General features: G+C 34.3%; 1 protein-coding gene across 3 annotated transcripts in view; it reads right to left on the bottom strand.

Moving 5' to 3' along the window:
- The window catches only part of ORC4 (origin recognition complex subunit 4), a 95,235-nt gene that overhangs the window by 5,879 nt on the left and 61,903 nt on the right, over positions 1–27,453 (bottom strand). For all 3 annotated transcript variants that reach the window (XM_081241909.1, XM_081241908.1, XM_081241907.1), the window contains exons 5-10: positions 24,137–24,212; positions 23,593–23,678; positions 20,370–20,418; positions 18,300–18,451; positions 15,369–15,542; positions 9,618–9,704 (exon numbers count right to left, since the gene is read on the bottom strand). In XM_081241909.1, coding sequence (XP_081098035.1) covers positions 9,618–9,704; positions 15,369–15,542; positions 18,300–18,451; positions 20,370–20,418; positions 23,593–23,678; positions 24,137–24,212 — 624 coding nt within the window. The remainder of the gene's footprint in view (positions 1–9,617; positions 9,705–15,368; positions 15,543–18,299; positions 18,452–20,369; positions 20,419–23,592; positions 23,679–24,136; positions 24,213–27,453) is intronic.

Genomic DNA, 27,453 nt, shown 5'->3' with positions numbered 1-27,453 from the left:
TCTGACTTACTTCATTTAGTATGATAATCTCTAGGTCCATCCATGTTGTTGCAAATGGCATTATTTCATTCTTTTTTTATGGCTGAGTAGTATTCCACTGTATATATGTACCACTTCTTCATTATCCATTCATCTATCGATGGACATTTAGGTTGTTTCCATGTCTTGGCTATTGTGAATAGTTCTGCTATGAAGATACAGTTGCATGTATCTTTTTGAATTATAGGTTTGTCCAAATATATGCCCAGGAGTGGGATTACTGGATCACATGGCAAATCTATTTTTAGTTTTTTGAAGAACCTCCATACTGTTTTCCATAGCAGCTGCACGAATTTACATTCCGACCAACATAGTTGCTGCACAAATTTACATTCCACACTCTCTCCAGCATTTGTTATTTGTAGACTTTTTAATGATGGCCATTCTGACCGGTGTGAGGTGGTACCTCATTGTAGTTTTGATTTGCATTTCTCTAATAATTAGCGATGTTGAACATCTTTTCATGTGCCCGTTAAAATCTGTATGCCTTCTTTGGAGAAGTATCTATTTAGGTCTACTGCCTAGTTTTCGATTGGATTTTTTAATTGTTATTATTAAGTTGTATGATCTATTTGTATATTTTGGAAATTAAGCCCTTGTCTGTCACGTCATTTGCAAATATTTTCTCCCAGTCCTTAGGTTGTCTTTTTGCTTTGTTTATGGCTTCCTTTGCTGTACAAAAGCCTGTAAGTTTGATTAGATCCCATTTGTTTATTTTTGCTTTTATTTCTATTGCCTTGAACTCTCTCCCTTTTTTAACCAGGGCCCAGGGTCCTTAACTGAAAAAAAAAGTTTGGTAATCCTTGTCCTTCATTCCCCATACTGGGAGGGATCCAGGTACCCAGTAGCTCCTTCCCTTTCTCTTACCTTTTCTTTTTCCTTTTATTATAAAATATTTTTGACATATAAAAAGGCAAGAGAATAATATAATGAATATCCATGATCACTTTCTCAGCTTACAAAATATAAACTTACAGAGTTGAAGCCCCTGTCTCTTGCCCTGGTTGGACTCTCTACTCTTCTCCATGCAAATAAATCATGCAAGTCTTCACCCTTCTATTGCATATCTTTGTATTCCGAGACAATACAGAGTAATTTTCAAGTTTTATATAAATACCATATTGTACTTAATGTTACTCTTTCTTCACTAAACATCAGTCATGAGAATTCATCTACGTCCAGATGTCAGCTGTGGTTTATTCTTTTTTTTTCTGTTATATTCCTTTGTATATATGCACAATTTAATTATGCTTTCCCTTATTGATGGGTATCTGTCATTTTTGGGGGGGGATTATAAACAAGGCTGCAATAAACAATCTTGTACATGCCTTCTTGTGTATTTGAGTCTCTCTAGATACCTAATTTTCCATATTGCTCTCCAAAGTACCTATACATATTTACACTACTAGCAACAATAAACATAATAGTCACCATATCATCAGACATAAACTCTTTTTTTTTTTTTTTTTTTTTGGTACGCAGGCCTCTCACTGTTGTGACCTCTCCCGTTGCGGAGCAGTCTCCGGACACGCAGGCTCAGCGACCATGGCTCACCGGCCCAGCCGCTCTGCAGTATGTGGGATCCTCCCGGAGAGGGCACGAACCCGTGTCCCCTGCATTGGCAGGCGAACTCTCAACCACTGCGCCACCAGGGAAGCCCCAGACATAAACTTATGACACCCACCATATTGGTAGAAAAAAAGGTTTAACTGTAAAGTTTAAATTGTACCATTTCCCTAATTACTGGAGAGGTTAAATATCTTTGCAATTTATAAGTCATGTGGGATTCTACATTGGTGGATTGCTTGCACTCATATTCTTAGTTCATTACTTTTTCATTTTTTTTTTTTTTTTATGGTCGGGATGCAAAAACTCGGGCTCTGTGCACAGGTGCTGAATTGTATCTCAGAGATAGAGTTTTGGGTGAAGTACAAAAGAATAGTTTTATTGATTTGCCAGGCAAAGGGGGAGAAAGCAGACTCCTGCCCTCGAAAACTGTGGGTCCCAACCTGGGAAGATTTAGTGAGGAGTTTTATAACAATGCTTCAAGGCCAGGGTTGCTGATAAGGATCAGGGTGTATGCAGGGCCTGCACTCCTTTAATATGGCCTCAGGTGGTCTTTTTTTTTTAATTTTTGAATTTTATTTATTTTTTTATATTGCAGGTTCTTATTAGTCATCGATTTTATACACATCACTGTATACATGTCAATCCCAATCACCCAATTCAGCACACCACCATCCTCACCCCACCGCGGTTTTCCCCCCTTGGTGTCCATATGTTTGTTCTCTACATCTGTGTCTCAACTTCTGCCGTGCAAACTGGTTCATCTATACCATTTTTCTAGCTTCCACATATATGCATTAATATACGATATTTGTTTTTCTCTTTCTGACTTACTTCACTCTGTAGGACAGTCTCTAGATCCACCCACATCTCAACAAATGACCCAATTTCGTTCCTTTTTATGGCTGAGTAATATTCCACTGCATATATGTACCACATCTTCTTTATCCATTCGTCTGTCAAAGGGCATTTGGGTTGCTTCCATGACCTGGCTATGTAAATAGTGCTGCAATGCACATTGGGGTGCATGTGTCTTTTTGAATTATGGTTTTCTCTGGGTATATGCCCAGTAGTGGGACAGCTGTATCATATGGTAGTTCTAGTTTTAGTTTTTAAGGAACCACTGCACTGTTCTCCATAGTGGCTGTATCAATTTACATTCCCACCAACAGTGCAAGAGGGTTCCCTTCTCTCCACACCCTCTCCAGCATTTGTTGTTTGTAGATTTTCTGATGATGCCTATTCTAACTGGTGTGAGGTGATAACTCATTGTAGTTCTGATTTGCATTTCTCTAATAATTAGTGATGTCGAGCAGCTTTTCATGTGCTTCTTGGCCATCTGTCTGTCTTCTTTGGAGAAATGTCTATTTAGGTCTTCTGCCCATTTTTGGATTGGGTTGTTTCTTTCTTTAATATTGAGCTGCACGAGCTGTTTACATATTTTGGAGATTAGTCCTTGGTCCGTCGATTCATTTGCAAATATTTTCTTCCATCCTGAGGGTTGTCTTTTCACCTTGTTTACAGTTTCCTTTGCTGTGCAAAAGCTTTGAAGTTTTATTAGGTCCCATTTGTTTATTTTTGTTTTTATTTCCATTACTCTAGGAGATGGATCAAAAAAGATCTTGCTGTGATTTATGTCAAAGAGTGTTCTTCCTATGTTTTCCTCTAAGAGTTTTATAGTGTCTGGTCTTACATTTAGGTCTCTAATCCATTTTGAGTTTATTTTTGTGTATGGTGGTAGGGAGTGCCCTAATTTCATTCTTTTACATGTAGCTGTCCAGTTTTCCCAGCACCACTTATTGAAGAGACTCTCTTTTCTCCATTGTATATCCTTGCCTCCTTTGTCATAGATTAGTTAACCATAGGTGCTTGGGTTTATCTCTGGGTTTTCTATCTTGTCCCACTGATCTATGTTTCTGTTTTTGTGCCAGTACCACACTGTCTTGATTACTGTAGCTTGGTAGTATAGTCTAAAGTCAGGGAGTTTGATTCCTCCAGCTCCGTTTTTTGCCCTCAAGACTGCTTTGGCTATTCGGGGTCTGTTATGTCTCCATACAAATTTTAAGTTTTGTTCTAGTTCCGTAAAAAATGCCATTGGTAATTTGATAGGGATTGCATTGAATCTGTAGATTGCTTTGGGTAGTATAGTCATTTTCACAATATTTATTCTTCCAATCCAAGAACATGGTATATCTCTCCATCTGTTGGGATCATCTTTAATTTCTTTCATCAGTGTCTTATAGTTTTCTGCATAGAGGTCTTTTGTCTCCCCAGGTAGGTTTATTCCTAGATATTTTATTCTTTTTGTTGCAATGGTAAATGGGAGTGTTTCCTTAACTTCTCTTTCAGATTTTTCATCATTAGTGTATAGGAATGCAAGAGATTCCTGTGCATTAATTTTGTATCCTGCAACTTCACCAAATTCATTGATTAGCTCTAGTAGTTTTCTGGTGGCATCTTCAGGATTCTCTACGTATAGTATAATGTCATCTGCAAACAGTGACACTTTTACTTCTTCTTTTCCAATTTGTATTCCTTTTATTTCTTTTTCTTCTCTGATTGCTGTGGCTAGGACTTCCAAAACTATGTTGAATAGTAGTGGTGAGAGTGGACATCCTTGCCTTGTTCCTGATCTTAGAGGAAATGTTTTCAGTTTTTCACCGTTGAGAATGATGTTTGCTGTGGGTTTGTTGTATATGGCCTTTATTATGTTGAGGTCGGTTCCCTCTATGCCCACTTTCTGGAGAGTTTTTATCATAAATGGGTGCTGAATTTTGTCAAAATCTTTTTCTGCATCTATTGAGATGATCATATGTTTTTTATTCTTCAATTTGTTAATATGGTGTATCACATTGATTGATTTGTGTATACTGAAGAATCCTTGCATCCCTGGGATAAATCCCACTTGATCATGGTGTAGGATCCTTTTAATGTGTTGTTGGATTCTGTTCGGTAGTATTCTGTTGAGGATTTTTGTATCTGTATTCATCAGTGATATTGGTCTGTAATTTTCTTTTTTTGTAGGATCTTTGTCTGGTTTTGGTATCAGGGTGACGGTGGCCTCACAGAATGAGTTTGGGAGTGTTCCTTCCTCCGCCATTTTTTGGAAGAGTTTGAGAAGGATGGGTGTTAGCTCTTCTCTTAATGTTTGATAGAATTCACCTGTGAAGCCATCTGGTCCTGGACTTTTGCTTGTTAGAAGATTTTTAGTCACTGTTTCAATTTCATTACTTGTGATTGGTCTGTTCATATTTTCTATTTCTTCCTGGTTCAGTCTTGGAAGGTTATACCTTTCTAAGAATTTGTCCATTTCTTCCAGGTTTTCCACTTCATTGGCATAGAGTTGCTTGTAGTAGTCTCTTAGGATGCTTTGTATTTCTGTGGTTTCTATTGTAACTTCCCCTTTTTCATTTCTAATTTTATTGATTTGAGTCTTCTCCCTCTTCTTCTTGATGAGTCTGGCTAATGGTTTATCAATTTTGTTTATCTTCTCAAAGAACCAGCTTTTAGTTTTACTGACCTTTGCTATTGTTTTCTTTGTTTCTATTTCACTGATTTCTGCTCTGATCTTTATTATTTCTTTCTTTCTGCTAACTTTGGGGTTTTTTTGTTCTTCTTTCTCTAGTTCCTTTAGGTGTAAGGTTAGATTGTTCGAGATTTTTCTTGTTTCTTTAGGTAGGCTTGTATAGCTATAAACTTCCCTCTTAGAACTGCTTTTGCTGCATCCCATAGGTTTTGGATCGTCGTGTTTTCATTGTCATTCGTCTCTAGGTATTTTTTAACCTCCTCTTTGATTTCTTCAGTGATCTCTTGGTTACTTAGTAACTTACTGCTTAGCCTCCATGAGTTTGTGGTTTTTTATGTTTTTTTCCTCGTAATTGATTTCTAATTTCATAGCATTGTGGTCAGAAAAAATGCTTGATATGATTTCAATTTTCTTGAAATTACTGAGGGTTGATGTGTGACCTATCCAGGATAGATGTGATCTATCCTGGAGAATGTTCCGTGCGCACTTGAGAAGAAAGTGTAACCTGCTGTTTTGGGATGAAATGTCCTATAAATATCAATTAAATCTATCTGGTCTATTGTGTCATTTAAAGCTTCTGTTTCCTTATTTATTTTCATTGTGGATGTTCTGTCCATTGGTAAGTGAGGTGTTAAAGTCCCCAACTATTATAGTGTTACTGTTGATTTCCTCTTTTATAGCTGCTAGCAGTTCCCTTATGTATTGAGGTGCTTCTATGTTGGGTGCATATATATTTATAATTGTTATAGCTTCTTCTTGGATTGATCCCTTGATCATTATGTAGTGTCCTTTCTTGTCTCTTGCAACATTCTTTATTTAAAAGTCTATTTTATCTGATATGAGTATTGCTACTCCAGCTTTCTTTTGATTTCCATTTGCACGGAATATCTTTTTCCATCCCCTCACTTTCAGTCTGACTGTGTCCCTAGGTCTGAAGTGGGTCTCTTGTAGACAGCATATAGATGGGTCTTGTCTTTGTATCCATTCAGCAAGCCTGTGTCTTTTGGTTGGAGCACTTAATCCATTCACGTTTAAGGTAATTATCGATATGTATGTTTCTATGACCATTTTCTTATTTGCTTTGGGTTTTTGTATGTCCTTTTCTTCTCTTGTGTTTCCCACTTAGAGAAGTTCCTTTAGCATTTGTTGTAGAGCTGGTTTGGTGGTGCTGAATTCTCTCAGCTTTTGCTTGTTGTAAAGCTTTAGATTTCTCCATCGAATCTGAATGAGATCGTTGCTGGCTAGAGTAATCTTGGTTGTAGGTTCTTCCCTTTCATCACTTGAAGTATATCATGCCACTCCCTTCTGGCTTGTAGAGTTTCTGCTGAGAAATCATCTGTTAACTTTATGGGAGTTCCCTTGTATGTTATCTGTCGTTTTTCCCTTGCTGCTTTCAATAATTTTTCTTTGTCTTTAATTTTTGCCAATTTGATTACTATGTGTCTCGGCATGTTTCTTCTTGGGTTTATTCTGTATGGGACTCTCTGTGCTTCCTGGACTTGGGTGGCTATTTCCTTTCCCATGTTAGGGAAGTTTTTGAGTATAATAATCTCTTCAAATATTTTCTCTGGTTCTTTCTCTCTCTTCTCCTTCTGGGACCCCTGTAATGCGAATGTTGTTGCGTTTAATGTTGTCCCAAAGGTCTCTTAGGGTGTCTTCATTTCTTTTCATTCTTTTTTCTTTACTCTGTTCCGCAGCAGTGACCATTCTGTCTTCCAGGTCACTTATCCGTTCTTGTGCCTCAGTTATTCTGCTGTTGATTCCTTCTAGTGTAGTTTTCATTTCAGTTATTGTATTGTTCATCTGTTTGTTTGTTCTTTAATTCTTCTAAGTGTTTGTTAAACATTTCTTGCATCTTCTTGATCTTTGCCTCCATTCTTTTTCGGAGGTCCTGGACCATCTTGACTATCATTATTCTGAATTCTTTTTCTGGAAGGTTGCCTATCTCCACTTCATTTAGTTGTTTTTCTGGGGTTTTATCTTGTTCCTTCATCTGGTACATAGCCCTCTGCTTTTCATCTTGTCTCTCTGTGAATGTGGTTTTTGTTCCACAGGCTGCAGGATTGTAGTTCTTCTTGCTTCTGCTGTCTGCCCTCTGGTCAGTTCACTCCTTTATTGATTACTGTAGAAGCTCTTTATATATTATGGACAGTGTTGATGATTACACGCATTGCATTTTTCCACTCCTTATCAGTCTTAACTTCATCTATGGTATCTTTCAGTGTCTAGACATTTAAAAATTCAATGTAGGGGCTTCCCTGGTGGCGCAGTTGTTGGGGGTCCGCCTGCCGATGCAGGGGACACGGGTTCGTGCCCCGGTCCGGGAGGATCCCGCATGCCGCGGAGCGGCTGGGCCCGTGAGCCATGGCCACTGAGCCTGCGCGTCTGGAGCCTGTGCTCCGCAGCGGGAAAGGCCACAACAGTGAGAGGCCCGTGTACCAAGAAAAAAAAAAAAATTCAATGTAATTAACTTTAACCATCTTCTTTGTTATGACTTGTGATCTGTGTAACTTCTGTAAGAAATCTTTCCCTACCTCAAGAATACAAACATATTTTCTTATATGTTTCTTCTAATTTAAAAAAAAAAGTTTTGTTTTTCTACATAAAGTTAGGTTTATCAACCTGAAATTTACTTTAGGCTATGCAATGACAGTGTTTTTTCTATGTGTATAACTCCTGATTTTTTTTTGTTGAAAAATTATCCAAACTATATTTAATCTCAGCACTTTCTCTTTTCTTTATAATTTCCACCAATTCTAAACGTTTTCTTAAATAAGAAAACCCCAAACAAAAATTGAGTCATCACCTTGAATTAAAAATATAATAGGAAACTGGCAAAACAATGGTTTTTCATGTTGACAATTCTGAGGCAGAGATATTTTCCCAGAATAATGAAAGGTATGTGTTTATGTATATACGTGTGTGTGTGTATCCTCCATATACCATAAGCTAGTAAATAAAGTCTAATTTTGGTACATAAGTAACTAAAATCTCTACTCTAAAAATTCTTAGTCCCTGTAATACTTCTGTGATAAAGACAGCTGTTGCTGAAAATGGCAGTGTGGTTTTGATAAATGGGAGGGGCATGTGCTAATGAGAGGGAAAGTATATAGAGAGCAAAACACTCTTAAGTTTCCTAAGCAAGATCAGAAATGGAGAAGGAGAATCTGTAAAAGTGGCAGAACCACATAGTAAAGCAGTTATGATAAGCTTGAAGCTAGACAGCCTTGGATTTGAGCTCTGGGTTTGCCATCTACTAGCTGTGTGACCTGGGGTAAGTTATTTAACCTCAAAGAGCATCAGTTTCCTCAAAGGTAAGGATAAAATACACCCAAAGATTAAAAAACAGGATTAATATAACTAGACATAATGCTGGTAAAGTAACTAGGTCACCTGACTCATGTGCTATTTAATAAATGATACCCATTATTATTATAAATGGAAGTGATCAAGGAGAAACTCACGAAACCAAAATTATTTTCTCTTTGAAAGGTATTTGCCATACCTTTTGTAATAAGGAATAAATAATTTTCTAGAAATATTAGACTAGTATCAAATACTCTAAGAGAAGGAAAAACTTTACTTTTCAGAACAATTAAGTACCCCTTTCTTGATACTGTTTAAGCTTAAGATATAATTACTGGGTGAAAGACCATGACCAGGTAGGATTTGTCCAGGCATGTAAAGCTAGTTCAACCTTCGAAAATCAAGCAAGGTAATTCAACATATCAACAGGCTAAAGAAGAAAAGTCATAGATCATATTCATTGATACAGAATAAGCATTTAACAAAATCCAACACAATCATAATAAACTCTCAGCAAGTTAGGGATAGATGGGAATTACCTTAACTTGATAATAAACATGTATTAAAAACCTACAGCTTATATCATACTTAACAGTAAGACTAAATCCTTTCCCCCTAAGACTGGCAATTATCTACCCTCACCATTCTTATCCAACATAGTGCAAGAAGTTCTAGCCATTGCAAAAAAGAAAAAGAAAGAAAAGATATATAAATTAGAAAGGAAAAAAATAAAACTCTTTATTTGCAGATGATATGATTATCTACATAGAAAATCTCAAAGAATCTATTTTAAAAAGTCCTAAAATAAATTAGTTCAGCAACATTGCAGAATACAATATCAACACAAAAATCAGTCACATTTCTATACACTAATAATGGGCATGCTAAAACCAAAATTAAAAACAAAATATCATTTAAAATCATTCCAGAAGAAACTAAACACTTAGGTATACACTGTAAACATGTACAGGATCTGTGAGGTGAGAATTATAAAATGATGATGAAAGAAATCAAAGAAGAACTAAATAAAAGAAGAGGCGTACCATATTCAGGGACTGGAAGACCTAATGTAGTAGACATGTTTATTTCCCCAAAATTTATCTAGAGGTTTAACCAATTCCCGTCAGAACATAATTACCTGGTGAAAGAAATGAGTGATAAAAATAAAACTAATACAAACCAGTAGCGTGTGTAGTGACCGCAGGCTTTTGCTGACATTGAAATGCTTCTGCAGCACGTCTCGCACATTCCTATCTTCTGAGAGACTCTAGAGGAAAAAAATCAAAACAGAATTAAGGAACAATGCAGTTTAAAACCTAAATGTAATCTTGTGCCTCACTGGCTGGTGTATCTCATGAATTCTATCTGGTATTTATCCATTATTAAATAGGTGCTGGTCTTATTTGTGGAAAACAAAAATCAAAATCAAATTTCCACTCTACTGATTTTCTTCTTATCCCTTTACATTAATTCCAAAGACACAAAGATAAAACATAACCCTTGCTACCACAACATTTCCAGTCTAAAGAGGGAAACTATACAGTCAGTACTAATGGGATGATCAAAATGCACCACTAAATGAAACAGAGAATAAGGGTTATTTACTATACTTCAAAAACAAGGTAAAGTGTTACAAAGACTGTATGAGTCAATATGCTACAAAGAGCATTCCAGTTATAGGGAACATCATGAACAATGTAGGGAGATTGTGGCATATGGAGAGAAGATGAGTTAGTCATGTCATCCTGAGTTTCAGTTTTGGCTAAGTAATTGTACGGAAAGAAAAAGGCATGAAAACCTAACTGGAGGCAACTGCAATTGTCCACGTAAGAAACGAAATGAGTCTGAATTAACACAGTGGTGTGAAGACAAGAAAGAATTAAACACATTTATACAAGATATGTCTGATGGAGAATCAACCACTGGGGAGCAGAGATACAGGGTTGGAGAGGGGTTAGAAAAAAATCAAAGATGAAACTATGGGGAACAGAATGTCCCAGGAGAAGTGAAGAGGGAGATGTGGTCAGGAAGTAAAACTTGTATTATCAATGTTTAAGAAGTAAATGGAAAAAGAGGAGCAAAGTAAGAGACTGAGAAAGATGTTGAAGACTGGAACAGAATCCAAGAGAGCGCAATAAAACCAGGGGAAGAAAACAAGAGGGACACACTTCAAGAGGGAAGTGGTGATCAACAATGTAAACTACATACTTTGCATAACTAAATTAAGATGTATTTTGAGAAGTTGATGGCTTTGGAAATTTAGAGCTCAATAGGGCCCTTTGAAAAAGCAATATCTAAATATATATTTAATATATCAATTTTATAAGTGACTTGGTAAGAGTCAACAACTGCAGAAGCAAGGACTACAGTTAATTTCCCAAAGTTTTTTATTTGTATTACTTTGCTTTATTATTTTATGTTCATCTGGTATGCTTCCAAGGGTATTCAACCCTGTTTGACACAAATATATATATATAGCAACAGCAAGCCCTTTAAGAGAGAAAGAGAAGACTAAAAACAGTGACTGCAGTGAATTAGGATTAATGAAAAGTGAGGTTCACCTGGCACCAAAGAAAAGATTAGATGAAAGGACAGCAAAATCAGAGTTGACAGAGCCAAAAAAGGCTTGGGTAAGACTGACATAATTTTTCAAAACTCATCTGCAAAGAATAAGGATTCTCTTTCCAAAAAAAAAGGTCCAGAAAACTAAGTATTTCTGGATTTTCTAGAGCTGAAACTGTATGTCTCTACTTCTTCCACTGTGAGAAGATCCAGATTCACGAATAAGTTCTAGTCTAATGGGATGAAGTTTTATGCTCTCAGTAAATATATTATCCTAGTTATAGTCCCCATTCCCTTACTACTGTTTTTAGTCTTCTCTGCCTTATTCAGGGAAGCTGACACATTCCCTTTTCACTGATGAGCACAGGAGTAGCAGTTGCAGAAACAATTGCAGTGTGCTTGACTGGTGCCCTCTTCACAGGTAGTTTCTAAGGAGAATGTTATAGGATTACACTAGTACCTGAGGACTCATGCTGCTCCAGGGATAACTTAGTGGCAGCAGTATATATACTAAATCTCCTAGTCTTCCTGCTAAACATTCTTACCTTCTGTTAACTAAACAGGGAAGGGAAGGTTAAGAAAGTTGGTAGATCTTTCTTGAACTTAGCTATAGCACTTTGTGGGAATTTTCTTTGAGGAGAATTAGCTATGGTCCTTTTATTTTATTTATTTATTTATTTAACATCTTTTTTGGAGTATAATTGCTTTACAATGCTGTTTCTGCTGTATAACCAAGTGAATCAGTTATACATATACATGTATCCCCATATCTCCTCCCTCTTGCGTCTCCCTCCCACCATCCCTATCCCACCCCTCTAGGTGTTCACAAAGCACCGAGCTGATCTCCCTGTGCTATGCAGCTGCTTCCCACTAGCTATCTATTTTACATTTGGTAGTGTATATATGTCCATGGCACTCTCTCACTTCCTCCCAGCTTACCCTTCCCCCCTCTGTGTCCTCAAGTCAATTCTCTATGTCTGAGTCTTTATTCCTGTCCTGCCCCTAGGTTCTTCAGAACCTTTTCTTATTTTTTCAGATTCCATATATATGGGTTAGCATACGGTATTTGTTTTTCTCTTTCTGACTTACTTCACTCTGTATGACAGTCTTTAGGTCCATCCACCTCACTACAAATAGTTCAATTTCGTTTATTTTTATGGCTGAGTAATATTCTATCGTATATATGTGCCACATCTTCTTTATCCATTCATCTGTCGATGGACACTTAGGTTGCTTCCATGTCCTGGTGATTGTAAATAGTGCTGCAATGAACACTGTGATACATGACTCTTTTTGAATTATGGTCTTCTCAGGGTATTTGCCTTGAGAGTGGGATTGCTGGGTTATATGGTAGTTCTATTTTTAGTATTTTAAGGAACCTCCATACTGTTCTCCATAGTGGCTGTATCAATTTACATTCCCACCAACAGTGCAAGAGGGTTCCCTTTTCTCCACACCCTCTCCAGCATTTACTGTTTGTAGATTTTTTGATGATGGTCATTCTGTGCTATGGTCCTTTTAAATGCTCTTTTATACAGAGATTTTTCTTATACTGCCATGTTGAGATGGTATTTACCCTGCTTACTTACATATCTGGGATAGGGCTAAAACAAACATTCAAGTTAGACAGGATGTCCAGGTTCAAGTCTATCCTGAACATATTTATTGGATGAGATTCCCTAGGTGACCTGTCATCTATACCATTGCTTTTGTTTAACCTTGGAATTAGAAAAACTTGGATAGTCAGCACTGAGTGAAAGGATAGCTCCTTCAGTGCACACCCCCCCTTTTCAGACAGGGCCTCTGGCCATGGTGCTGACGTATTTTTTCCAAGTGAAGCTCATTTATTAGCATACCCTAAAGGGAGGTGGCAAATGATGATTAGGATAGGGCAAGAAAATATTAGAACTAAGAGACACAAACTCCAGTGGTATTAGTTCTACCTTATGAAAGAACTATAAGATTATCAAAAAGATGACAGGAGAGTGTTCACATTCATTCCTATCATCCTGCCTCTAAATTCAATGATCAGCAAAGAAGGACCAAAAACCTAGGGTTAGCCACTCTACATCACATGCTTACCATCTTCTGAGTCATCCAGAGTTATGCTTCACAGTAACTGTCACCATCTACTTCCTTTATATACCCATTCTAGGATCTCAGAATACAACATAGCTGGGAGGGACAGAAAGACGGATGACAGTACAGTATAATCTGGGCTTACGTAGAAAGATGGATGACAGTACGTATAATCTGGGCTTACGTAGTCGTCTTAGGAAAGGAAAGTGAGCCGGGATAAGAATAATAAAAGCCCTGGGAAAGCACAGACATTTAAATACTAAGATTGCATTTGATCACTAAAGCAATCAGAAAAACACACTGTTGTAACAAGACAATCAGTTCAGGAGTTGTAAAAGGTGAAAGTCTGTGACGCACTCAAAAGTGGATTCAGAGGCCAAAGATTCAGAGCTCTGACCCACTCCAGATCCAGGTAAAGGAAAAGACAATGTGAGAGCACCAACTATAAAGTGTTCTTAAAGCATGGACTCTTACAATTAGATATACTATCAAGAAAAACTTGCACGAGCTAGTAAATATCTGAGTCCCAGGAAAAGTTAATTTGGGGAGGAAGGTGGAAGGAAGGACCCACACCTAATTATTTCATGACACAATATCATGATTTAAGGATAAAGTCAATAATTTTGATATACAATTCTGTATAGTTATATTAGGAAACAAATATGAAATTAATGATTACAACAAAGTAAAAAAGGTAAACCAAAGAATAATATCTAAGGTTTGAATCCTTTATTTAAAAACAAATTTGGCTTGTATCAATATATAAGGTCTGAAATGCTACGAACCAAATAATTACTTTGTAGTGAAAGGAGGGAAGATGGGCATGGACATAAGGGAAAGTTCTACCTTTAACCATGTATTCTTAAGCACTGATTAAATTTTGTTAGTAACTTTTAATTTTAAAAAACTGTGTCAAAATTAATAGTGCTCAAATAAGCTGACTCTATTTTAAATCAAAATAAGAATCAAGTTTCAGTTATACAAGTTAAGTTCTGCGTAAGTAATGGACAGCAACGTGATTATAGTTAACGATACAGTACTATATACTTGAAATTTGCTTAGAAGATAAAACTTAACTGTTTTACCACAAAATTTAAAAAAAAGGAGAAAAGAAAGAGATCCATATTAGGTGATGGATATGTTAAATATTATAGCTTGATTGTGGTATTTCACAATGTATACCAAAACATCAAGTTGTATACCTTAAATATAAGCAATTTCTAATTTGTCAATTATACCTCAACAAAGATGGGAGAAAAAAACAAGAATCATTAAAGAGCAAAATAAATGCAAACTCTCACTTTTAATTTGGTATTGATATTTAAGATTTTACAGTAAAAAAATATAATCTATCATTATTGCTATAACATAAAACAATCTTTTAGAGCCAATGAATATAGACTGTTTAACTCTAAGCAGATCTAATCATCCTCACTCATTAGTATTTAATATTATAGACCAATTTTTCCTAATTCTTTCATAACCAAGGACTCTATATTATTTTCCACTTTCACAAGGCCCATATTTTTGACATGTAAGATTTATTCAGTAATATTGTTTTTCAAACACATTATTAAACACACATTCACACACATACACTCTCTCCCTTTTCCCTGCCAACCAGAACTTGTCAGTATAAGATAAACTGATGCTAGTATGCTTAGCTGATAAAAACAACAGTCTGTACAAATTAGGCTGTTCAACTTAAGTATACTTAGAGTCCACAAAGTTCAGTAAATGTTTAAAACAACAAGTGAGTGTGCATTTGCAACTTAAGACCCTCAGGGCTCCAAGGACTCAAAGATGGGATATGTCAATATAGATAATATAACCAAAGTTGCCACAGTCTGAATTGCCTCTTAATAGACCCAATGAGAAAAACGCTTAAGTTGTTCATGAGAACTGGAAAAGAAAAATCTACACTGGATAGGTAGGTATGAACCTTACTAAATTAATATATTGCTAAACTTATAAAATAAAGAAAATAAATATTTAATGATGAAGTTCATTAACAAAGTAATCTAAAATATAAACCAGATACAAATAAAACAAATCTCATAAAAGTTCTTTTGAGAAAAAAAATTTAGAAGTATGACATTTTAACTGTTTTTTAAAAGAAAATACACACACAAAAGAGTATAATTTGTATTAATGCAGTTTTGTGCCACAGTAATATTAGAAATTTTATGCTAACTTACAGATTTTAAAGATTTTCAAGTTTTAATTGCTTTCAAATGGTATAGCAAGACACAAATATTACTTTAACATTATTGTCTTTTTTCCAAACTACCTGAACATTTTCATTCCACTTCTCAGCGAAAATCTTGCCTGGAAATACTGCAGGTAGAGATAATTGTTCTTTAAATATTTTAAGATACTGTGGAAAACCAAATGAATTCATTAAGTGTATCTGCCGGTGGGAAAATCGTGACTTCACTCTCTTTTCTAAGAGTTCCAAAATATCCTTAAAAACAAACAAAAATCTCCGTAAGATGCATGTTTAAAATAACCATACCAATGTTAGAGGTATAACTATTTGAACTATCACTTATAATCAGCAATGCTTATCCTGTAATAGACAATTAAGCATTAAAAAAATTTAATTATTCCCTTGATCTACTTAGGGCTACAAGGTAGTAGAGGTAAGAGAATGTGGCTTGGAAATAAACCAAGCCTCTAAAAGTATTTTTAATCCAAGACTACTTTTAATCCCCTTCTAAGCACTTGTAAGCCTGGTGATGTCAAGCCTTTTTCAAACCATGTTTTTCTCAGCTAATCTTTTAACATTGCAAGACCAACAATAACTGCTTAAAAATTTTTCTCAGCTAATCTTTAACACTGCAAGACCAACAATAACTGCTTAAAAAATTATAGCTATCAATAAGCAATTTCATACATTCTATGAAGAATTCAGATAAAAGATTAAGATAATAAAATATAATTAGACTTATTAACATTCATGAAAATTTAAACATCTTTATTGTTTTATGTAACAAAGACTCAAGAAGCAGCATGTATAATGGAGAAAAATTCAGTTCACTAAACTATACAAATTTAAGCTGAAGCCACGCTGGACTTAAGGAACAAACTGTATAAGAGGAAACTGGCAGGAACACACTGTGACGCTGGTAAATTATTCTGTCTTTTGGCTTTTTTATAACAATATTTGAGAAACTACTTGTATTAGTGCTATTTTTCCTTGAAAAGTAAGGGAGCTAGTGTCAATTTTCTATAAAAAAAGAAAAACAAAAAGCTGTGGTGAGGCCCAGAAATACGGATTTTCAAATCTACCCAGATGATTCTAGGTTAAGAAACCAATGATACACAGGAAAGAATTAAAGCGACTGAAAAGGCATCATGCATGGCATCATGGTTAGTGTGGAAATGAAGACAGGAAAGATTAATAGCTTGGGGTTAGAGTGGGGGAGGGTGGATGAAAAACCTGACATGTGTTTACAGGTTAAAGAAAAATATAGTGCCAGCATAAGACAATTAAAAGTTATGTTCAGAGACAGAAATATTATACATTTATTTTCTACTAAGGAGCAGTTCTAGATCACCCATAGAGGTAAGCAATAATTAAGAGCCTGAACTTGGGAATGGAAAGAGATGGAAGTAAAAGAATTTTAGAGGTGAACAGTAACTGATAGTTTGGTGGTGGGCAGTAATGACAGAAATTGGTAATGTGGGGATACAGGGAATAGTAGAAAAAAAAAATTACTGCCACAAGGAAGAGGTTATTTGCTAGCAAAATCACTACTCCATCGATCCTTTTGCTCTTTCCCTATAAACATGGACACACAGATATATACTTAGACTTGAATTACACAGTTGGAGAATTATACATACAGAATAAAAAAGAGCCTCTGATAATATGGCTAAGGAGCTACTAACCCTTTATTTTGTCCCTCACTGGGTCAAAAGCATTTGCCACTGCCACTTCCACCCAAAGGAAGAGCTTTTAGCAAGGAAGAATGTGCTTCCTTAACCACTGTGTTAGACTGCTACATTTTGAAAAGAGGAATAAAGATATGTGGAGAACCAGCCAGATTTTCTGTGAGAGAGGCTTATTATGAAAGCATACATCGTAAGCTCTAGAGCACTGGGGAAGGAGGACACAGAAAGCCACTCCTTTGAGAAACAGCACTAGCAAGACTGTTGAAAGATGACTTAGTAAAGAGTTTCACGTTTCTAAAAAAGGGAATGAGCTGTACAAAAAGAGAATAAGGGCTTGACATAAGCCTGCCATAAATGAAGAAGGAAAAAGGATGAAAGCTACAGATGTATGGCAGCCATAGTATAAGAAGAGAGGTGACTCTTAAAACCCAGTTTTACCTGAATTCAATTAGAGAGTTCATATTAGGAGAGTAAAAGAAGGTAAACACACTGCTTCTCGGCCTTTTGGCTAAGATCAAGTGTAGTATCTGTTTTTATCAGTTTAATAACTGATATGTGCTCTATCTGAGGACAATGAATTAAATGGATTTCTGGAACTAGGAGATGGAATAGGAACTTGCTCCATCCATTCCATGCATTGACCTGGTACTGCAGTACTTCCAAGAATGGTGCACCCACTTTGGGGAAAAATTAAAAAAAAAAAAAGAGAGAGATAGAGAGAGAGAGAAGGTAAATGCAAAAAGACCTACATAAGCTGTCTGAAGGTACACAAGGTTCAACATGCATGGAGTCTTCACAAAGTAATGTGATAGTGACATTAACACTATGGTTAAATCATTCTAAAATCCTCCAAGGAGCAAAGAAGCCACTATCTACTATGACAACCTGATAGAGATAATCCCTTCCATTTCTGGACATGTATACTTACAAGTTGGGACAGTATCATTTTGAGTTGATTCCAAGCATTTTTAAAATATGGAAAGAATCTTAAATGTAAAAAGTAGAAAATATTAGCAAGTTTTATAAAATGGTAGTGAGGCTATTTAACTTTTTCTTTATTTGCTAATGTAGAAATTATATTTATTAGCATAATCTCACTTAACATTTTTTTATTCAGTGATTTGATTAGACTGCAGGAGGTATTAGTCTATGAGGATATGTGATAAATATTTCCTTGTTTTCCTCAATTTGAGTTGAAAAGTGGGATAAATGTGCCAAGTATTGATGAAATACATTTGAAAAATGACCTCCATAGTGACTAAATCAGTAATTAAGCTTTAATTTTCTAAATATTATAATCAATTTTTAAAATAGAAACACTTACCAATCTACATGTAAGACCAATAACTGCTACTGGAGTCTGTGCAGACTGAGAAATGTCAACAAGATTATAGAGGAGTGTTTGGTTTTTATGATGAGCAAAAAGATCAAATTCATCTAATATGAAGATCACTGGGCAACTACTAGTCCGGTCACCTAAGAAAAAATAAGAGTTTTATATTAACAAGCAATTATATCAGCCTTTCTTAAATTTCCAAAGTATTTATTACATTTCATTTTTTAAAACTCAATTCATAAAAAATATATTGATAACCTACTTTGGGTAGGGCACTTACCAATGCATGTACATTTATTCAACAAAAAAAATAATTCAAAGGACAAAATAGCCCCTATGGCCCTCAGGAAATTCACAGTCTAATCACCAGACTCTAGTAGCTTTACTGATGTTAAGAAAATCATTTAAATGACTGAAGACTATTGTTTTTTAAATTATGTAAACATAATTCTTCTATCATCAGAAAATTGACAAGGATCTTTTAACACCTACAGAGACCAAAACACTTTGGGATTAAATACAGAGGGACATAAAACTATTACTTCAAAAGAGACTTACTTTTAGTTAGTAGAAATGCAAAGTAAATCTTCCCATAGAAATAATTTTTATAAATAACCGTTGTACTATGAAGTTTAACCAAAGCTACTTTAACACCTACTAATGACAATATTAACACTTCAACAATAGGGAGAAGTTCAACATGACTCTGTGGATTTGTTTTTCTCCTCACAACAATGGAAACTTTAGCAGAACAATCACTATTACCTTAAGGTCTAAGGTGTTATATTTGCATAAAAAGTGAAAAAAACTGATAATAAACAGATTTATTAATAATAATATTATTATATTATATATTATATAATTATTATATAATTATTATATTATATAATAATATTAATAATAATTAATATTACCTGTTAGATAATATCTGATAATATTATTAATAGATAACATTAACCTAAATGATATTAAAACCACAGGGACCACTCAGAAGTCTAAACCTACATAATATAGTACTTTAGTTTTTGATAAAATATAGCATTACATAACAATGGAAAAAGTGGTATTTTCAAGATTAGATCTTTACTTTACACCTTACGAAAATAAATGCCAGCCAAATTATGAATTATACGTACTGGATGAAAATATAAGTAAACGTCAAAGTATGAAGGAGGGAAAAATTTTGACTATGTAAAAAATTTTAAACTTCTATTCTGAAAAGTCCAAACCAAACTTAAGAGAAGAAAGAAACAAGTGCAAGAATTCACATAATAAGTATGAGATAAACCACCAAAATAAGGCAAAGAACCAACAGGAAATACACAAACCAGTAAATATCAGTGGCCAATTAAAATTTGATATGAGCATCATCAGTACCCAAATTATGCAAATTAAACTAAAATAAAAAAAATTTCTATTAAATAGGCAAACATGAAAATAATTGTTTTTGAGGTCCTGTAGGAAAAAAGTACTTTTAAATATGTTTAGAAAATGGACCTTCTAGGGTAGTTTGGTAATTAATATTTATTCTTTTAAATGTAGAACCTTTTAATCTAGAATTCTACTCATTGAAATTTACCCCAGGAAATCTGGATGATCATTTAAGCATTTCTTCCTAATTATACAAAATTAGAAATAAAAGTTGATAGCTGGTGATTAATAAATTATAATTCATTATATTAGAATTTTAAATTATAGTTAATTTATATTTTAAAAATGAAATATATGAGAACCACAAAAATGATGATGCACCTCAATATTTACTGACATGGAAAGATGCTTATGACATACCATGAGTAAGTGAAAAGATGTATATCACACAACAAAATAGAAAAGATTTTATTTTTATTGAAAATTATGTCTATCTATACCAACGATATACTACAGGTGAATAAAGATATGAAATCAAATGTTAATTGGAATAATCACTATTATTAGGGATTTCAGTGGTCATTATTTTATTTTTTTATATTTCTTTTTTTTGTAAAAGCATATGATCAAGGGAAAAATAAAGCTAAACAAATATCTTTTGATATTGTTAAACATATTAATATTTACCTTTTTTTAAAGCTTCCAGAAGAAATGAAAGGTTTTCAGCAAAGCTTCCCTGAATAACAAAAAAAGATACCATGACTAGAAGTTTAGTGAAATAAAGAATAAAAGAGGGCTATATGACTCTATATATTGTATAGACATTGTGTATCTGGCCAAAGTCATTGGCCAGATTCTGAGCTGAATATCTCTATGCTTACAATCTAAAACTTAAATACAAAAGTAGAGATGGCACTGAAAATGGCATTATTATGCCATGTTCAAAATTTTATATTTTCTGGATAAAATCTGTAAAACTGTTAACTTTATTTAAAGGTTTTGTTTTTTTTTTTTTTGCAGTATGTGGGCCTCTCACTGTTGTGGCCTCTCCCGTTGCGGAGCACAGGCTCCGGATGCGCAGGCTCAGCGGCCATGGCTCACGGGCCCAGCCGCTCCACAGCAGGTGGGATCTTCCCGGACCAGGGCATGAACCCGTGTCCCCTGCATCGGCAGGCGGACTCTCAACCACTGCGCCACCAGGGAAGCCCTAAAGGTAATTTTTAAGAGTTGTTATATTCTGAATAGTCAGAGAACAAGAAATCCATTGCACTTTGTATCTTGAAACACATCAGTCTCTTGCAAGTCTCAAACTTGTACCACTAAAAAAATTACCATGAATTTAAATGAGATCCAAAAGGAAAAGGGAGAAGAAACTTGTCTCAAACATCAGACAATAAAACAGTGTTTCTCTATTCAAGAGAACATTATAGAATTTGTATATATCATATCAAATTTGGCTATGTTTACTTGGAACACAGCCAAAACATTTTTGGATACAACTACAATATTCTGGTTGGAAATTAATAGAGTAGCAGATGCATTATCCAGATGTTGCAGCATGTGGATAAAGGCCTCATTAAAATATTTTTTCACTGAAGTCCTTAATTTTTACTTCATTCAGATTTCTTAATTTAAAGAAACAGCCAACTTTAAATTTGAAGAGATATATAGGAAAAAAGAAACCCACTTGTTTGTTTCCCAGTAGAGAGAACTGATATAAAATAGCATAACAGGTTTTAAAGAGCTTCTACATATTTTGTGATGATTACATACTGTCAAGTAATACTATTTCCAAGGTAGGCAGGGCAAGAGGTATTTACCATAACATAAACAAAGGATCAGAGACAATCTGTTGGAAAATCAGTGGTCAAAGTTACTCAAAGGTTGCTAACATTTTGCTATTTTTTTAAAGACTATTGTACCTGACATTAAGTGTAAGTATATACTTAGATAAATTCATATGTACATATTATAAGAATTTACTTATATAAGTATATATTTATATAAATATACACATTTATGTGTGTGTGTATATACATATATATATGTATATATATATATATATATAAATAAATAAAAGAATATACAAGTTTGCTCTAAGTACATCAAAACAGAAAGGGTCTGGGTTAAATCACTTAGTTTCTTAATGTCCAGCCTTTGTCATTTTATGACTTTAGGCACACTAATTATGTTCTCTTAGCCTCAGGTGCCTAATCTATACAATGTAGAAGTTAAACTAATAATCTGTATATGTGGGGATTATGATAACAATAGTGATGACTAGGATGATAACCAACTGTGCCTTGTATTATTTCATATAAATCCAATGCAAATAGCTCTATTTAGAAAAGTCAGAAACACTAACCTACTGGAAACCAAAAGCCAAACAGAGTCTACATAATAGTAACTCTCCTTTGCCAAGTAGGCCGCTATCTTCTACATTACATTCTGGACAGGAGGTAGAACAACAGATTTACAGAAGAAGCATTTGAACTTGCACTTCAAAGACCTGTAGATAGGGACTTCCCTGGTAGTGCAGTGGTTAAGAATCCGCCTGCCAATGCAGGGGACACGGGTTCAATCCCTGGTCCAGGAAGATCCCACATGCCACAGAACAACTAAGCCTGTGTGCCACAACTACAGAGCCCGCGCTCTAGAGCCCACGAGCCACAACTACTGAGCCCATGTGCCACAAATATCGAAGCCCAAGCACCTAGAGCCTGTGTTCCACAACAAGAGAAGCCACTGCAATGAGAAGCTTGCCCACCGCAATGAAGAGTAGCCCCGCTCACCACAACTAGAGAAAGCCCGTGTGCAGCAATGAAGACCCAATGTAGCCAAAAAAAAAAAAAGAAAAAAAAAGACCTGTAGATAATGGAAAGGTAACACATGATTGGCTCAACTTTTTATAGGTAATTTTTAAAGAATAAAATTACTAAATGTTAGGAGGCCTACACAACTATGGCAGTGTTACTGCAGAACAGAGACACAGTTTAGAGATTAGAGTGACACCACTGAATGATCACCAGTGACCAGAAAATTAACTTGGAACGTCTACAACCTGCTTCAATTGCATTAAGCAGATGAGTCATTTCATTATGAAAATTAAGGCAGCTGCAAGTTTATCATGTTTCCCTTGAGCCTTATAAATCAAGTGGTAGGTAAAAAGTTTAATAAAAGTTCCAAAACATTTCTTATCAGTTTAAATTATTGATGTTTACTGTCCTGAGATTCCAAGCTACAGTAATGAGATGTGGGTAACTTTCTGTGAACATTTTAATAATAAGAGATAACTGACATTTGCACAGCATATTACCATCCTATTTAAAAAAAAAACATAAATGATGTTTAATACTTCTTTTCTTCTTTAGAATAAATCTGTGAAGTAAGTATAATAAGATAATGCCAATTTAACAGGTGAGGAATCTATAATTCAAAGATATTTATTAGCCATGATTACCAGGTAGTCAATAGTTATAGGGCAAGACTCAAATCCACTTTTTGTAGCTTCAAATTCAATACATTTTCCACTACTCCCATGCTATCCAAGTCTCATAAGACTAGAAATAGACTGCTAGAGTGTAGTATTTTTAAAAACATATTAATCTACTTCCAAGGGTAGAGAATCATATTTATCTTACAGATAAAGAAACAAACTCAGATAATATCTACACAAACCTGGATTTCTTGAAGAATTTTATAACTAGTATAACCTACTTCAAAAAAAATCTAAACATAAAGATTTGATGAATAAATGCATCCTAGTACATTGTACATTCTTATAAGAATCTTGCATATTTCAATTTAGAATCTCTGAACTCTTCCTACTCTTCCAAAAATATAAACTTATCTATGCTATACAGACTTTAATTTGAAGCCTATTTAATAAAATAATGAAAATGATACTTACAAAAACTTTATCTCCAACTACATTTTCCAGATTTAACTGCCTTGTGATTTCCTTTAAGGCAATATTATCATTGATCTGCAGCAGTCCTGAAATAAAGCCCATTTTAAAGTATTTAATAAAAATGAAATATGTATTTGATACAATGCAGATTATTTTCCAGTCAAGTAAATTTTCTAATGCTTTTTAAAATTTAATTACAAAGAAAAAAGTCAAAGCCTGTTAGTGTACATTATTTCCTTTTAAAAACTCAACAGTGAAAACATTTAATAGACTCAAAGAACCATCTTCCTTGGGATTAGTATTATTTTAAAAAAAGATAAGAAAATCAAGATAAAAAACAAGAGACCTTATCTGTCTCCTTTATTAATATTTTTTAATTTCTAAAAATACTGTGTACAGTGTGCTAAAGCTGTTAAACAAAGATTTAGTTTTTAAAGTATAGTTATTAATGCAGATTTAAAACACATGAGTAAATTAAGCTTCATAATATAAAAAGCTCACATGGCTTATATCCCTTCCAATAGCAAAATGAGGACATACTTACCGTTTAAGTGAACTTGTAATACATTTTCACTCACTTCTTCTACTTCCATTAGTTCTTTCAAAGCATGGTTTATTAACTAAATAATATTAAAAAGTTTATGAAATATTTAATAATGGGTAAAAGATGATAAGCCCATATTCTTTTTTAAACTATGAGTGATAGGAACAGAATATAAACAGATTGTCATTTAAAATCAACAAATTTGCAGATTCTCTGTAGATAGAAGGTGTAACTAGAACTCCTAAAGTCTGACTCTTAAGATGCCAGAGCCTGGACTGATGCCACACTCTCTCAATCAGCTACCCAAACTTCTAATAAACGTTCAGAAATAACCCTTAAGTTTTCAAAGAAGTACTTCTCTACAGTAGAAGTCACATAAAACTATGGCCACTTATGAACTTCATGTCTCAGCTCATTATATGTCTCCACCATTTACTCTACAAAATTATCATTGAAATCAGTTAAAAGCTATTGAAAATAAGTACAAGAACAATGCTAAATGATAGCAAAACATCTGCCCCCAATAAGGCAATTTTTATGAAATACTGTGAACTACTTTTTTTTTTTTTTTTTTTTTTTGCGGTACACGGGCCTCTCACTGTTGTGACCCTCTCCCGTTGCAGAGCACAGGCTCCGGACGTGCAGGCTCAGCGGCCATGGCTCATGGACCTAGCCGCTCCGCAGCATGTGGGATCTTCCCAGACCGGGGCACGAACCCACGTCCCCTGCATTGGCAGGTGGACTCTCAACCACTGCGCCACCAGGGAAGCCCCTGTGAACTACTTTGTATGTTACCTTAAAATGAAAATTAAAAAAGAAATACCAAGAGGTTAAGCTGAAAAAAGAGATGTTGCCTTTGTTAGCTGCTTGGTAAGCAAAGAAAGCCCTTATTAAACTTAGAGTTCACAATTTAAAAAAAATTATTAATACTAATAAAATATAATAGTAATTACTGCTAAAAATACCCAGAAAGTGTTATGCCACCTTAAACTGTTCAATTATAAAGCTTCACATTTTTATAATTACAGGTTTCTATGCCACATACTTACATTCTTTATATTTTTTGATTTGTGACATCTTATCACTCATATTGCACTATCATATATATCTCTTCATATTAATACTGCATATTTTCTTAAATTTGAAAATAAACAGAATTAAGAAAAAACATAAAGCTTTGTAAAAGGAAGAGTAATGGCAGATTATTCTTTTTAACATGAAAATAGAAATAGAACGGTACTATCCCAAAATATATAGTCCAGGAAATTAGGCTATGTATACAATAAAGATGGCATCAAAATTTAGTGAGGACAAAAAGGATTATTCAACAAAGTCACTGAGACAACTGGTAAGCTATTTTGAAAAACAAAATACTATTTGTTTTTGCAATATTCTACCTCTATTTGTCACTGTAATATCTGTGCAATAGAAAGAAAACAAATACCCTCATTTTAAATTATTACGTTTCACAACAGTATATGAAACATACTAGCTATTCCTGGTATATCTGTATAGTTTCTAAAGCATATGGAATTCTACCTCAGATCACAGGTAGTCCTCTTAAAAAAGTCCTCTTAAAAAAAGACAATCTCAAAATGTCAACTGTCAATACTATGAGTAGAAGCCCAGCTGAGATGTTACATTCTTTACAGAAAACTGTCAGAAGATGAGGTGGTACTTTTCTGTCTTTGGATCAAGTCAGACCCTATCGCAAGAGTTAGTCCCCAAATGATACAAACTTGGGTCTCTTATGCTGTATTCTCTTAGTAACCTGCTTTGTTCTTGCCCCTACCTCTTGATATTTTACTTACATAATATTTGTATTTCCCTGGCTCTGATTTTATGTTTAAAATCATTTTACATTTGATGAATTGTTCAAAACCATTTCAGATTCTTTGCAGAATGAAACAGGGTTAATAATAATACCGTCATTTTACATACGCATAGAGAGAGTTGTAACAGGTTTATAGCCTCTTTCCACTGAATTTACTTTAACACCAGGTTACTATGATTTGCTTGAATCAGCTCACAATTTTTTAATGAGGTGTGACCGTCTGAAATGATCATATTAGCAAGTATGTCTTCAAATAATAATTTTAGTTCCACTCTGGATATTGCTAAAATTTACTGTGTAATTAGCTAGGTTACCAATCACATAATGACTGTTTTTTTTTCAAGGAAACAATGTCATCTTTTCAAATATTTTAAACTATATTATGTACTAAAAAAACTTAGTTGGTTATGTTACACTAACCATCATAACCAATTTGGCTACCCCATTTCCACATTCTTTGTAGCTAAAAATTAATTTTACCAACATACTAGCACAGCTTGCTTAGAACTGCCAACATCCAGAGATTTTTATGCTTACCTACAATTACTATTCCCAAATACTTTATGGAACACAAGATTCAACAATATGCAACTAGAAGAAATATCAACTAGAAGAAACATCCTACTTAACCATCTAGCAAGTTTGTCTATAGTTATCTCTATATAGAAGATTATTTTCCAAGGTCCAATCTATCATTTGGAACCATATCTACTTTTAAAATAAATGTTTGAAATACAACAAACCACAATATCTGTTACCTTTATTAACCGTAGATTTTGAATTTTTGTATTTTGGATAGTATGGCCAAGGATAGTGTTTTAAATATACTGTAATCTTATTTTTTAAGTTCAAATTTACATGATTATACTAATAATATTACTAACACATGATTGTACTAATGCTATGATATATATAATTATACTAATTATATTACATAATAAAATTCTTATCTAAGAATAACTTATATCTCAGGATACTCCCACATACAACAAATCACAAAAGTGGCACGAATTAAACAATACTCCTTATCTTTTTGACCTCTCAATATTGGAGTGCAGTAGGATTAAATTAAATTGTACCAAAATGGAATACCAGGTATGGGTTCTTCCATATTCCAGTTAACTCACATTAGATAAATGATGTCAAAACACCAGAACAGTGTGTTGTACCCACAGACTTGTAGAATTCAAAGAGTGACCCTTAATGTAGACAATGGATTTTAGTTAGTAATGATGTTTCACTATCACTTTCATTAATTTTAACAAATTTTAACTAAGGCAAGATATTAATGATAGGGGAAACTGTGCGCACATGTGTGCATGTATGTATGTGGAGATTGTATGGGAACTCTGTACTATCTGCTTACTTTTTCTGTAAAAAATGTATCTATTTTAGCCAATTTACTAATGAAATGGAGTATAGCTTTAATTTGTATTTACTTATACATCTTTGTAAGCGTTTACTATCTCTGTTTCCTTTTTTC

This window comes from Mesoplodon bidens (genome assembly GCF_964165515.1).
Source record: "Mesoplodon bidens genome assembly, chromosome: 8".
Taxonomy (NCBI): domain Eukaryota; kingdom Metazoa; phylum Chordata; class Mammalia; order Artiodactyla; family Ziphiidae; genus Mesoplodon; species Mesoplodon bidens.
The sequence above is the reverse complement of the archived record's forward strand: the minus strand, read 5'-3'. Positions and strand labels throughout refer to the sequence as shown.